This window comes from Hylobates moloch, unplaced genomic scaffold, assembly GCF_009828535.3.
Source record: "Hylobates moloch isolate HMO894 unplaced genomic scaffold, HMol_V3 SCAFFOLD_16, whole genome shotgun sequence".
NCBI classification, from domain to species: domain Eukaryota; kingdom Metazoa; phylum Chordata; class Mammalia; order Primates; family Hylobatidae; genus Hylobates; species Hylobates moloch.
The window spans coordinates 12,392,151-12,405,043 of NW_026652291.1; the positions used below are offsets into that span (position 1 = coordinate 12,392,151).

Sequence of the window (12,893 nt, forward strand, 5' to 3'; positions counted from 1 at the left end):
AAGATCCAATGCCACAGTGTACCCAGTCATGCAGCAAAATGGGACAGATTGCCATCTTCCTTCCCATTTCCCTCTCAGCTCTCACCCTGCGTTTCTTTTTTTCTTTTTTGTTTTTGAGATGGAGTTTTGTCCTTGCTGCCTAGGCTGGAGTGCAATGGTGCGACCTCGGCTGACTGCAACCTCCGCCTCCCTGGTTCAAGCGATTCTCCTGTCTCAGCCTCCTGAGTAGCTGGGATTACAGGCATGCGCCACCATGCCCACCTAATTTTGTATTTTTAGTAGAGGCGGAGTTTCTCCACGTTGGTCAGGCTGGCCTCGAACTCCCGATCTCAGGTGATCCGCCTGCCTCAGCCTCCCAGCGCCCAGCCTCACCCCCTGTTTCTAATCAATGGCTTGTGTCCATTTTCCTCTGCCACACACCGGGCTCTCATGTGTTTGCCAAAGGAGTGAGGGAATTCCAGGAACCCTCCTGAACCACCCAGCCTCAACTGGTCTTTCAGTTCCTAAGAACAGCAGGACATTTAAAGTCGATGCCTGTAATCCCTACTGCTGACTTCAAGTATCAAGTTTATTGTTGCCGCCCCCATCCTCTTCGTTTTTACTCCCTTAGCCTTCTTCTTCTTCTTTTTTGTTTTTTTTTTTTGAGACGGAGTCTCGCTCTGTCACCCAGGCTGGAGTGCAGTGGCACAATCTCGGCTCACTGCCAGCTCTGCCTCCTGGGTTCATGCCATTCTCCTGCCTTAGCCTCCCGAGTAGCTGGGACTACAGGCGCCCGCCACCACGCCCGGCTAATTTTTTGTATTTTTAGTAGAGACGGGGTTTCACCGTGTTAGCCAGGATGATCTCAATCTCCTGACCTCGTGATCTGCCCACCCCGGCCTCCCAAAGTGCTGGGATTACAGGCACGAGCCACCGTGCGCAGCCTCCCTTAGCCTTCTTTTATCCATCTTGTGCCTCGGTCCTAGGGGTCCTTGCCATGATCTTCCCTTTATCCAGCTTTCCGTGTCCCCCCAGAAGCCAGACATTCTAAGCCACAGAGCTGACCCTGGAACCTGTCACCACTTACCTTCTAGGCTCCCATGGCCTAAGAAACTCGCAGTACCCTTGCCTAAGGCATGCAGTGCCCGTCCCTAGCTGGCCCCCTGGAGGAGTCCTGTTTCCCACCCATCGCCTTTTCCACTCTCCACCCATCCTTCTTCTCTACCTTGTTAAAGAAAAAAATTAATCAGATTCTCGTTAAAGATGGCAAGGAAGCCAGGCGGGGTGGCTCACGCCTGCAATCTCAGCACTTTGGGAAGCCCAGGTGGGAGGACAGCTTGAGCCCAGGAGTTCGAGACCTGCCTGGGCAACACAGTGTAGCTCCAGCTGCTCGGGAGGCTGAGGTGGGAGGATCAGTTTAGCAGGGGAGTTCGAGGCTGCAGTGAGCTATGACTGCACCATTGCACTCCATCCTGGGCAGCATAGAGAGATCCTTGTCTCCTTTTTTCTTTTCTTTTTTTTTTGAGACGGAGTTTCTTAATGTAGGCTGGCCAGGGTGATCACATACCAAGCGTGGAGATATTCTTGACAGCAGGATTCTGGCTAAAACTGGACTAAGAAGGCCAAGGACAGAGCCCAAGGTCGGGGCCTGGTCAGAAAGAGGTCTCGCAGGAGCCTGACTCAAGTGTGGTCAAGGGGAGTCTTTGTCACCCGCTGGCAACTTGGCTCTTTTGTGTCTCTTAGCCTCAATTCAAGCTCCTCCCCCTTCCCTGCTCCATCAAAATCTCCTTGATTTCCAAGGCCAGCTTCAGTGTCTCCTCTCAAACTTTCCTGAGCCTTCCCTCCTCGGGAATCCATTTTTCCTGCCTGGGCCTGGGGAGAGAAGTCCATTTCTCCTTCCCAAACCCAGAGACCATTGAGGCAGGAAAGCTCCTTGGCTGCCCCATAGGGCAGGGCAGGGTAGCCGGGGTTTAGTGACTCCCCAGCGCCGACGCTGACCCGCAACCCTGAGGAAGGGGTCTCTGGGGACGGCCGCTGTTGTGGCTGTCGTCTCCAGTCCCCGCCCCTTCCCCCCTCCGTGAAGGGGACCTAGAGTAAGAGCTGGTGGTCACGTCCTACGCCTAGGAGGGCCCCTGGGTGTTCACCCCCTCCCCGGGGGTCCCATCCTGGGCTGGGGTCCGCTTCCTCGAGGGAAGGGGCGAATTCCTGGAAGGTCTCCGTCCGGGCGCAGTTGCAATGGATTGCCCTGGGGGGGCTGAACCCTGCTGGGGGTACAGAGACGTTTCCGAAACTCAGCGGCTCGGTCGCCCCCAAAGGCCAGGCGGAACACGCCCACACCACGGCTCCCTTCCCGAAGTAAGACCGCCCGGCCACGGCTGCCCCCAGGCAGCCCCGCGCCCCGCACCCCGCACCCAGGGACACAAACAAGCGCCGGGTAGCCGCGAGGGCCGGCGCGGCGCCTTTAAGAGGCGGCGGGCGGCGCTGCCCCCTGGCGGCCGCCCCGCCGCTTCCTCGCCGCCGCGGGCTCAAGCGGGGCGGCCGGGCCAGCGCGGGGCGGCGGCGGGCAGGGGCGGCGAGTGCGCGGGCGCTCGCCGCCGCCCTTCTCGGCGGGCAGCGCGCGGGGACCAGGCCGAGGAGGCAGTGGCGGCGGCGGCGGCGGGTGAGGACCTCGGGCCAGGCCGGGTGGCCGCGTGCGCCCCGCCGGGGTCCGAGCGCGCCCGGGGGGTACGGCCCGGCTCGGAACGTCCGAGGGCGAGGACCCGGGCGGGAGGAGGAGAGAGGAAGGGCTTGGAGGCCGCGCTTCTGCCGCCGCCTGAGGGCGTGTGGCTCGGGCCCGCGCGGCGGGAGGGCGGGCAGGGCGGGGGCGGTGTCTGCGGAGGCCCGGCTTCCCCTCCTGCGGGCCCTGGCCCCAGCTCCGACTCAGACTCAGGCTCAGCCGTGCCCCAGCCCCAGCCGGCAGGCCGGGCGGCGCGGCGCTCGTGAGCCGGTGGGCGGACGGGTGAGCCCGCGGGCGGCGGGGGCGTGGGCGGTGGCAGCTTGGCCCAGCCAGTGGCCTTCCGCGCTGAGCGCCGCTCCCTCCTCCCGGCCGCCCGCCGCGCCCCGCCCCGCCCCGCCCCGCGCGGCAGGACTGCGCGCCCCAGCTCCGATCCCCGTTCCGCGTCCCCGCCGCCGGGAGGAGGTGCCCACTCGCTCGCGGCGCGCGCCGGCCGCCAGACTCGGCCTGTGGGCGATTTCCTCCGGACCCAGGCTCCCCGCCCGAGGAGGAAGATGCAGACCTTTCTGAAAGGGAAGAGAGTTGGCTACTGGCTGAGCGAGAAGAAAATCAAGAAGCTGAATTTCCAGGCCTTCGCCGAGCTGTGCAGGTAAGGAGGGACGCGGCGCTGGCGCCCGGGGACCCCTGGCTCGAGCCCGGTGACCCCTGGCCCGAGCCCGGTGCAGCCTCATTGGTTGTTTTGGGAGATCGGAGCCAAACGGGAAGAAGCGGCGCGCGGGGAGACTGAGTCCGAGCAGCCAGGTGGCGGTGGCGGCCGCCGGCCGCGTTCCAGGGAAGCGGTGGCCGGTGCGGGCGAGGTGGCACGGACCGGGGCGTTCAGGTGCACTGTGACCCGACTGGGGAGGCCCCCAGCAGCCCAGGGCGCGGTGGGAGTGGTACTGAGGGTTGCGGAGGGACCTGGGAAATCGGGGCATCCAAGCTGTGGGGTAAGGGCTTGAGGGTACTTTTGGGCTGGAGTGTTTTTCTTCCTTCGTCCCCTTCCCTTTCGTGAAGAAAGGGCACCCACGTTTGTGGACCACCTACTGTGTGCCCCGCGTGTGCTCGGCTCTTGAGGCTGTCATTGCATATCATGAGGTTAAGCCCAGTTGAAGCGAGTAGCAATTCTTGGCATGTATGTGGTGATTTGCTGTCTCATTAGAGCCTCGCAGCAGCCCTACAAATTGGCCAGGGTGGTGATTCTGGGCCACCTGTCTGAGAAGGGGGACCGATCGGCAGAGGAGCGGGGTACATCGCTTGGGGTCCCTCAGCTAGGGAGTGGCTGATGCGTAGGAAGTGCTGGGTAAATGCCCGTGGTGTGGAGTGGCCTTCTGCCATCTGGGCTGTGTGCCCCTGCTCCCACCATGCTGGTGCTCCTTGGCGGAGTCTCCGGTGTTTAACAGATCACGTTCTTAATAAATTACAGAACTACTGAGTCTTGGGTCAGGTAGGCCTTCCCTTGCTCCACAACTGTAGCTTTGCCTCTGAGAAGCAATTAAGCCCTTTTCTCAATGCAAGCCTAAGAGAATCCAGCTCTGAAAGCCTTTTGCAAACTCCAGGTGGAAACCTTTTGTGATGCAGCTTGTTAGATTGATTTTTGAAAATGGGCTCTACTTGCATTTTTGTCCCTGTGGGGGCCCCACACATCTTGGAGAATTGAACAGTTGGCTTTCCGTATCCCCTGGTGCTCCTGGGGCCGGTGGCTGGTCTGAGCTGGCGTGCGCAGGTGGGCCTGGCAGCACCTCTGTGTGCCTGATGCCTGTCCCAAGGGCCTGCTGCTCCTTTGCCCAGTGCAAGCCCCGCAGGCGCTCTTCCTGCAGCCAGAGGGGCACAGCTTGTACAGATAGTGCCTGGTTCTTTATCCCTTGGTCTGGGGATGGGGTTGGCTGCCTTCTCCCAGGCCGGTTTCCCTAGAAGACAGGCTCTTCATGATCAATAGGGCATGCAGAGTGGCCCCAGCAATTCATGAAGAAATCAGGAGGAGCTCGAAGCCGGAGCTTTGAAAATGAGTCTTAGGACCCTTGGAACATTACAAAACGGTACTTGAACATTGTACCGCGGATACACTCACTTGTGGGAAGGGCATTCTGAGACACTGAAGAAATTTGGAGCAGCCCCTTTGGCATGTTCTCGAAGTCCAGTTCTGATGTGAGGCAGCGGAGCTCCCCCTGCAGTCATATAAGACTTGGGAAATCCCAGCGAATATCTCGCACCCTTTGTACTGCTGTTTGTATTTATGTCATCTTGTGTCTGCAACTCAAGCTTGAGGCTTGTCATTGGGTTGGCTTGTTTTGCTTGGTAATTAGGAGGCTCTAGCAAAATATTCCTCGCCAAGACTCACAACTAGGTCCTCGTGCTGGACCTGCAGATTGGCTTGACCTTGTAGACATTCTTCCTTTAAAGGGGTGGGAGGTTCAGGGCAAGCTATGCTATCAACGTTCTGGGGAGTAGAGCATTAATTTCTCTGAAAGGGTTGTTGTCTTCAAAGTCTAGTTGCCTTCCTTTGGCCAAAATATTGGCTTCAAAGAAGGCAGAAGGCATCAGGGCCATTCTAGAACCCGAGGAAGCCCACTTTTTGTTTTCACTAGGGAAGCTTTAGATATTTTATCACTTAAGCCTAAGAAGGAAAAGAAAACACCAAAAAGAGTTTTTCCGTTTCTTCTTTATTACTTTCAGGGCAGTGCCCCCTGGTGGCCACATTTCTATACTGGCTGCAAAATGCTGCAACTGTTGAGCCAGTGACCAGGGAGCCCCGTGAGGTTGTTTTGTTTGGTGTGAGGGCCAATGAGACTTTAGTGGCTGAGAGGCAGTGCAAAGGACATTATCATGTTTTCCACATTCAGAATCTGGGGGCGCAGGGCTTCTGTATTGACGACGGGTGATGAATTGTCTGTGAATTCCCTAATGAAAAATTCTAAAGGTATTTGAAAATGGCCCTGCTCTGGGCCGGGTGCCGTGTATCCTGTCTGTAATCCCAGCACTTTGGGAGTCCAAGGTGGGTAGGTCACGAGGTCAGGAGATCGAGACCATCCTGGCTAACATGGTGAAACCCCATCTCTACTAAAAATACAAAAATTAGCCGAGCATGATGGCAGGCACCTGTAGTCCCAGCTACTCAGGAGGCTGAGGCAGGAGAATCACTTGAATCCGGGAGGCAGAGGTTGCAGTAAGTCGAGATCATGCCACTGCACTCCAGCCTGGGTGACAGAGCGAGACTCCATCTCAAAAAAAAAAAAAAAAATGGCCCTGCTCTTGATGTTTGGGCAAAGAATGACCCGAATGGTCCGGCCCAGGGTGGGTTGTTTAGCTGAATGTCCGGCCTTGTAAAAATCTGATCTCAGAGCAGGAAGAGATGTTGGCCATCATCTCATCTAGCCCCTTTGTCTTACAGATGGGGAAACCCATCAAGAGAGGGGGCAGGTTCCGGACTCTTGGTCTTTAACTTTAACTTCTAGAATGGGTCTAACCTGGCTACCTTGAGACTTGCCTTTCTGATTGGGCATCTCTGACAATAAGGCAGTCCCCCTCATTATCTTTCCACGGGTCTGGTGGGTGCTATTTAGCCCCCAGGACACATTCCTTGCAAAGCTGAGCCCCTCTGCAAGTGTAATCCTTGTCTTGGGGGGAGGGTTTGGGGGGTAGTGCACGTTGATGGCAACAGTGGGTGGTTAGAGCCACTTCATGGGAAGTGCCCCACCTGCCGTAGGTAGGGACAGGCGCCAGCCTTTTCACATGTGCACTCTGATAGGATGGGGCTCTGCTAGCCAGCAGATGGGCCTTTGAATCCGCTTGTTTGTCAGTGGTACTGTTTGTTCCTGTTGCCATCCTGTTTCTTCCCCTTTCTCCGGGGACACGGCTCTGGTTGTGTTCTCTTGTACCCCTCTCACCTGCCTTCCCTAGCCCAGGAGCAACCTTTTAGGTCTCCCACACCACCCCCTCTTTGTGGCTTTTTTTTTTTTTTTTTTGAGGTGGAGTCTCGCTTTGTCGCCCAGCCTGGAGTGTAGTGGCGCAATCTCGGCTCACTGCAACCTCTGCCTCCCAGGTTCAAGCTAGTCTCCTGCCTCAGCCTCCTGAGTAGCTGGGATTACAGGCACGCACCACCACGCCTGGCTAATTTTTGTATTTTTAGTAGAGATGGAGTTTTACCGTGTTGTCCAGGCTGGTCTCGAACTCCTGACCTCAGGTGATCCGCCTGCCTTGCCCTCCCAGAGTGCTGGGATTACAGGCGTTCCCGGCCTTTGTGGCTTTTTCTAGATGCTCAGAAGGGGCTTCAGAGGGGGAGTGAAGAAATTAAAGCTGTTAGTTGGAAATACTGGGTGATATTAATTTAAGTTTTAATTTTGTAGTTCTGTACAGTGCCTCGCTGGGGAATGCTGGCTGGCCCCAGTTTCCTCAGCTTGTGTTTTCTGTGCCTCCTCCTCTCCTCCAGCTCCTCCTCTCTGTTCCGTTCTTTCTGTGGCTGAACCTACGTTGCAGGAGGTGGGGGCGGAAGAGGCACATGACTTGGTGAAGCTTTCCATATAAAATCTGGGTGAACCTCATCTGTCTTTACTGTAATAATTGCTGATTTTTAATGAAGTGCTTCCCGGGACCTCATCTCATTTAATCCTTCTAGCAGCCCAGGGATGGAGGGATGAGGGATGGAGGGATGAGGACTGAGGGATGAGGACATCCCTCGTTAGGATGGAGGGATGAGGAAACAGAGGCTCTAGGAGTCTATAGGACCTGCACAGTCAGTTATAGGGCTTTCTTGAGTCCACTCCTGAGGCCTTTGCGCTGAGAATGTGGCTTCCCTTGTTTATTTGCCCAGGTTAGGCTGGGGCTTCCAGGAGGCTACAGAAGCACAAGAATGTCTGTGAGTTTCTCATCCTCCAGAGATTTGGGGGCCAGCTGGGCTGACTCGGCTTGCAAGAAACGTGTTTCTGGAGCAATCTCAGACCTTGGCATCCCACCAGGGACTCTTTTGTCCCAATACCTTAGAAGGGACTGAGGAGTTCATTAATGTTCACATTTATGAGCACCCTCGGTAGGTAGCCCAGGCCTGCGTCTGCTCTCACGGGTCTGGGAGTTTGGTGTCAACAGTAAACTGGCTTGGGAGGCGTGCCAGTGAGAGTGTATGATGCCACCGGGCCTGTCCCTTCCCCTTGGGCCCTACATTTGTTCCTTTAAAATAGGGCCATCTCCAAGGTCCTTTTCTGTGGGGATGGCTTAGCATTCTGGTCTGGAATTCTTTCGGGAGATTCTCTCGGGGGAGGAAAGAGGATCTTTTCCAGGATTAAGTGATGCTGGTCTGTGGGTGGGTATTTTTTTATTTGTTTTAATGTCTGGATTTGCCACCATTTCGGGGGTGCAGAGGTGGGAGGAGGTGCTGACTTAGGTTCCCTTTGCAGGAGTGCACAGGGAGTATTCATAACCCAGCCTTGCAAGTGAACACTTTTCTACCAGCCTCCTGGGGAGCAAACAGAACTTCACATGGGAGGAAGCGTCCGTGTGCACATGAGTTGTCTATTGAAGGGGCTGCCTCGGTTTCAGGCCTGGCTCCACGACTGACTGCCCATGTGCCCCGTGACCCTCGACACATTCCCTACCCCTCTGTGCCTCACTTTCCTCATCTGTGAGGGTAATAATTTAGCTTAGATTTGCGAGCATCAAATGAGGGAATTTGCTAAAGGGTCCAGGATAGTGCCTGGAGCTCTAAAGGGTCCAGGATCGTGCCTGGAGCTCTGTCAGTGGCGGCGGCCGCTGCTGTCGTCCTCCCTGTGGAGTGAGTGAGTGGGTCTCTGCCCACGGATGCCTCTCTATTCAGGGACCTTTGGCTTTTGTAGATTTAGTGTTCTTGGTTTTGGCAGTTTGCAAGTCACCCTGAAGGCCATGATGGCTGAACTGATCATCTTGCAGGGATGTGGGGTTTGTGGATTTGAAACTGTTCAGTGGGCATAGCTAAGGAGGGGGCCCAGGCTAGCCTGGTGGCCTTTCAGCATCAGAGCAGGGTTCTGTTCTCCTTCAGCACATGGCCCATCTGAATATCACAGTCCCCCTGTAGGCGGAGGTGCTGTCCCCACCTATTTTATGGATGGGGAAGCTGAGAAATTTATGTTAAGATGCTACTTGTATTTTTTTAAGTTTGGAGATTGAGAAGAGTTTGTTCTGGATTTCCTGAAAATGCCAAGTCTCCGCTAGTAATCTTGTTACTATTACTAGCTAACATTTATTGTTTTCTGTATCTTTTTGAATATTTAAGACATGCACATATTAAAAAAAATTCAGAGGACTCAAAGTATACAATGAAACGTCAGCCCTGTTCGCTTCTGCTGAGTTCCAGTTCCCTGGGGTAGTCTGTCTCTATAGGTGTTTATGCACACACAGGGGCGCGTGCACGTGTAGGTCTCTCCATATGTATTACTGTTGTGCTCTTGCACATTGCATGGGACTGTGTGTCTTGGAGAAAGTTTTGTATCATTGCCTCTTTTTTTTTAAACAGCTGTGTGGTCCAGTTCTTAAAAGGATGGAACATGTTTCTTCCCCTGGTGTTGGTTTCTGCTGGTATGGGCAGCATGACAATACCCCGTCCCCTTGCCTGGGTGTATATTGCTAGATGAGGAGGACTGGGTCAGAGGGCACAGGCATTTTACTTTTTCATACTTTTTGTATGTATGTGTGAGACAGAGTCTCCCTCTTGTTGCCCAGGCTGGAGTGCAGTGGCACGATCTTGGCTCACTGCAACCTCTGCCTCCTGGGTTCAAGTGATTCTCCTGTCTTAGCCTCCCGAGTAGCTGGAACTACAGTCATGCACCATCACGCCCGGCTAATTTTTGTATTTTTAGTAGAGACTGGGTTTTGCCATCTTGGCCAGGTTGGTTTCGAACTCCTGGCCTCAATTGATCTGCCCACCTTGGCCTCCCAAAGTGCTGGGGTTACAGGTGTGAGCCACTACGCCCAGCTTTTTCATACATATTCTGAAACTGTTCACAAAGAAATTTTACTATGTCAGTCCCAATGACAGTGAATGAGAGAGCCTGTGCTGCACACCCTCCTGCACTCAGGGCCGGGACAAATCTGTGGGTGAGAGATGGTCCTCTGGATTCGTATTTTGCTTAATGAGATAGTGAGATTGAGGAGTTTAGGTTGTTGGGGGCTGACTGCAGGCACCCAGAAGAGCTGGGTGCACCTGCGTGGCAGGCTGGGCGCCAGTGTTTCTAACCACTGGGCCATCCTGCCTTTACCGGTTATTTCTCCCACATGGTTTAGCAGGTTTGGGACATTCAGTAAATACTTAGTCAAGTGCCCCATGAGCACAGTTCCTGAAGAGTTGGATGTAAATAGGGTTTCGGTTCCCACTCATTTTGAATTCAACTGGAAAGCTACATTTGAGAGAATACTATGGCACTTCCCTTTTAAAGAGTAACATTCGGTTTAGGAAGCAAAGCATTCAGGAGCTGTGCACCTCCTTCTTTCCCTCGCAAAGTCACTGTCTTAAACACCTTCCCCATCCTGCATGAATTGGGCCCAGCCCAGCCTCTCCCACTCTGGTGGCCCTTGGGGAGCCGGCCTGGGTGTGTGTGGCCTTGCTCTGGAGAGGGTGTAGGACTCCTGAGAGCTGGCCCATGGTCACACAGTGGAAATGTGGGAGGGGAACTTGCCTCACTCCAAGCTGAGTGCTCCCCACTCACCACCGGCCAAAGCCTCCTTGTGAACAGGCCCTTCCTCCCGGCTGCGGCCCATGGTGTGTATTAGAGTGGCCAGGCCACACCTGTGGGGCCGTTTGAATCTTTCTGGGGCTTCGTCTTGCTGCTCTGAGCCTGCTCAGAAAGCAGCTGCCCTTGTGGCCTGCGTCTCCCCCAGCAGAGCCTCATGGGCTGGTTTCTATAGGCCCATCCTCCGGATGGCCCCTGGGAGTGCTCCCACAGCCATTTTTAGGGTTCGGTGGGGTGGATCTGAGATTCATGTCAGAGATCCCGTGGAGCCGTGGAGCGTCGAGAATCACTCTCACAAGGGAGCCCCGGTCTCTGGACCCCCCCCTGCATCCCCCCACCCCTCCAGGCCCTTGAGTGCTGGGTACCCCACCCTGTTAATTGCTCATGGTGTTCCAGGCGCACTTGTGGCAGAGGCCAGCTGCAGACTCAGCTGCCCCAGAGGGTGAATCGGGACCCACAGGCCAAAGGCCCTCCCAGACAGCTTTAGGGAGATGTCTTCATTCCGAACCTCCCGCACTGTCAGAATCTTCACTGAGACTTAGGCCCCCACCACTGGGCCTGTTCTTTCTCTCTGACTTGCTCATTGTCCTGCTTATTTTAAGTCTGTCTTGTTTTTAAGTAGTTGGTTCCATGAAGGTAGAGATTTTGGCAGCTTTATTTACTGCTGAAACCTGAGTGCCTATACCAGTGCACATAGGAGCTCAAAAAAGAATCTGTTAGTGGCTGGGTGTGATGGCTTACACCTGTAATCCCAGCACTTTGGGAGGCTGAGGCAGGCAGATTGCCTGAGGTCAGGAGTTCAAGACCAGCCTGGGCAACATGGTGAATACCCATCTCTACTAAAAATGCAAACATTAGCAGGGCATGGTGGCAGGTGCTTGTTATCCCAGCTACTTGGGAGGCTGAGGCAGGAGAATTGCTTGAGCTCCGGAGGTGGAGATTGCAGTGAGCCAAGATTGCACCATTGCACTCCAGCCTGGGTGACAGAGCTGGACTCTGTCTCAAAAAAAAAAAAAAAAAAAAAGTATGTTAGTGGATCAATAACTGCTTGGTGGTTTTTGGAAGCCTTTTTCATGTCCCTATGGCTCAGCCAAAGCCACCTGTGACTCTGGAATGCTCTGGGCCAGGAAGGAAACCCCAGGGGTGGGGGAGATGGGGAGAGAGTTAGGTGTTAAGTCCCAGGTTCCGGAGGGGCTTGTGGGCAAGTCCTGAGCATCTGCCCTGGCCAGGCCCGTGCTGGGTGCTGGTCCTTGCTGGCATATACACCTGTGGGAGGTGAAGGCAAACCAGCTCTCAGATGCATGGGAAATGCTGCAAGGTGTGACTAGAGCCAGGAAACCTGCAAACAGGAGAGAACTATGGCGCAGTGGCTGCAGCCACTTTAGCACTCTGTGGTCAGAGAAGGCCTCTCTGAGGAGGCGACGTTCAGCAAGAGGGGCCTAGAGCTCTCTCCAGGAGCTAAAGGACCCACAGGGTGGACGGTGTCCACTGTGTAGAGGCCACACACCCTGGCCTCTACCATAAGTCTTATAAGCCTCTGCCATAAGCCCTGGGTTCCATGTGGATTGGAGGGCAGGCAGTTCTGGGCAGAACTGAGGCCGGTTTCCACCTTAGACAGGGTGGTTGAAGGAGGCGTCGAGGTGTCCTTCTAGAGCCTTGTTTCCTGACAGTGTGACCTTCCTTCCATCCGAGGGAGGCTGCAGTTATGCCCTCGGGGCCAGGGATAGGAAGACAAAATGCTCCCTGTGGGTCTGGTTCAGTCCAGTCTTTGTGTTCAGGAAATGAGCTGCTCTGGGCTGTAGGGTGGTGGTGGATGGGGTGGTGGTGGGTGGGGTGGTAGTGGTGGGTCAGCTGACCTTTTTCAAGGATCAAGTTAAGCCTCAGGTGCCCAAGGGAGCAGAGGGAAGCCGCACCTGACCTGTGTGCTCTTTGGCAGTCATCGATCTTCCTCCAAGTTACTTGTTTGCCAAACTTGCCCAACAAAAGAGGCACCAGAGGATGGGCACGGTGGCTCACGCCTATAATCCCAGCACTTTGGGAGGCTGAGGTGGGCGGATCACCTGAGGTCAGGAGTTCAAGACCAGCTTGGCCAACATGGCGAAACCCCATCTCTACTAAAAATACAAAAAATCAGCTGGGTGTGGTGACTGGCACCTGTAATCCCAGCTGCTCGGGAGGCTGAGGCAGGAGAATCACTTGAACCTGGGAGGTGGATGTTGCAGGGAGCCGAGATCGTGCCACTGTACTCCAGCCTGGGCGACATGAGCGAAACTCTGTCTCAAAAAAAAAAAAAAAACCCCACAAAAATTAGCCGGGCGTGGTGGCGAATGCCTGTAATCCCAGCTACTACTCGGCAGGCTGAGGTGGGAGAATCGCTTGAACTCAGGAGGCGGAGGTTGTGGTGAGCCGAGATTGCGTCACTGCACTCCAGCCTGGTGACAGAGCAAGACTCCGTCTCCAAAAAAAAAACA

The 12,893-nt window shown here is 55.1% G+C and overlaps 1 protein-coding gene across 3 annotated transcripts in view; it reads left to right on the plus strand.

The window, feature by feature from the left end:
* The first annotated feature begins 2,484 nt into the window (after window positions 1-2,484).
* The window catches only part of ITPK1 (inositol-tetrakisphosphate 1-kinase), a 181,003-nt gene continuing 170,594 nt past the window's right edge, over window positions 2,485-12,893 (plus strand). The window contains exons 1-2 of one of the 3 annotated variants that reach the window (XM_032135071.2): window positions 2,485-2,638; window positions 3,105-3,341. In XM_032135071.2, the coding sequence (XP_031990962.1) occupies window positions 3,247-3,341 (95 nt within the window). In that variant the 5' untranslated portion in view covers window positions 2,485-2,638; window positions 3,105-3,246. Of the gene's footprint in view, window positions 2,639-2,689; window positions 3,342-12,893 lie in introns of those variants that run through there. The other 2 variants (XM_058429642.1, XM_032135070.2) reach the window with 2 other exon arrangements.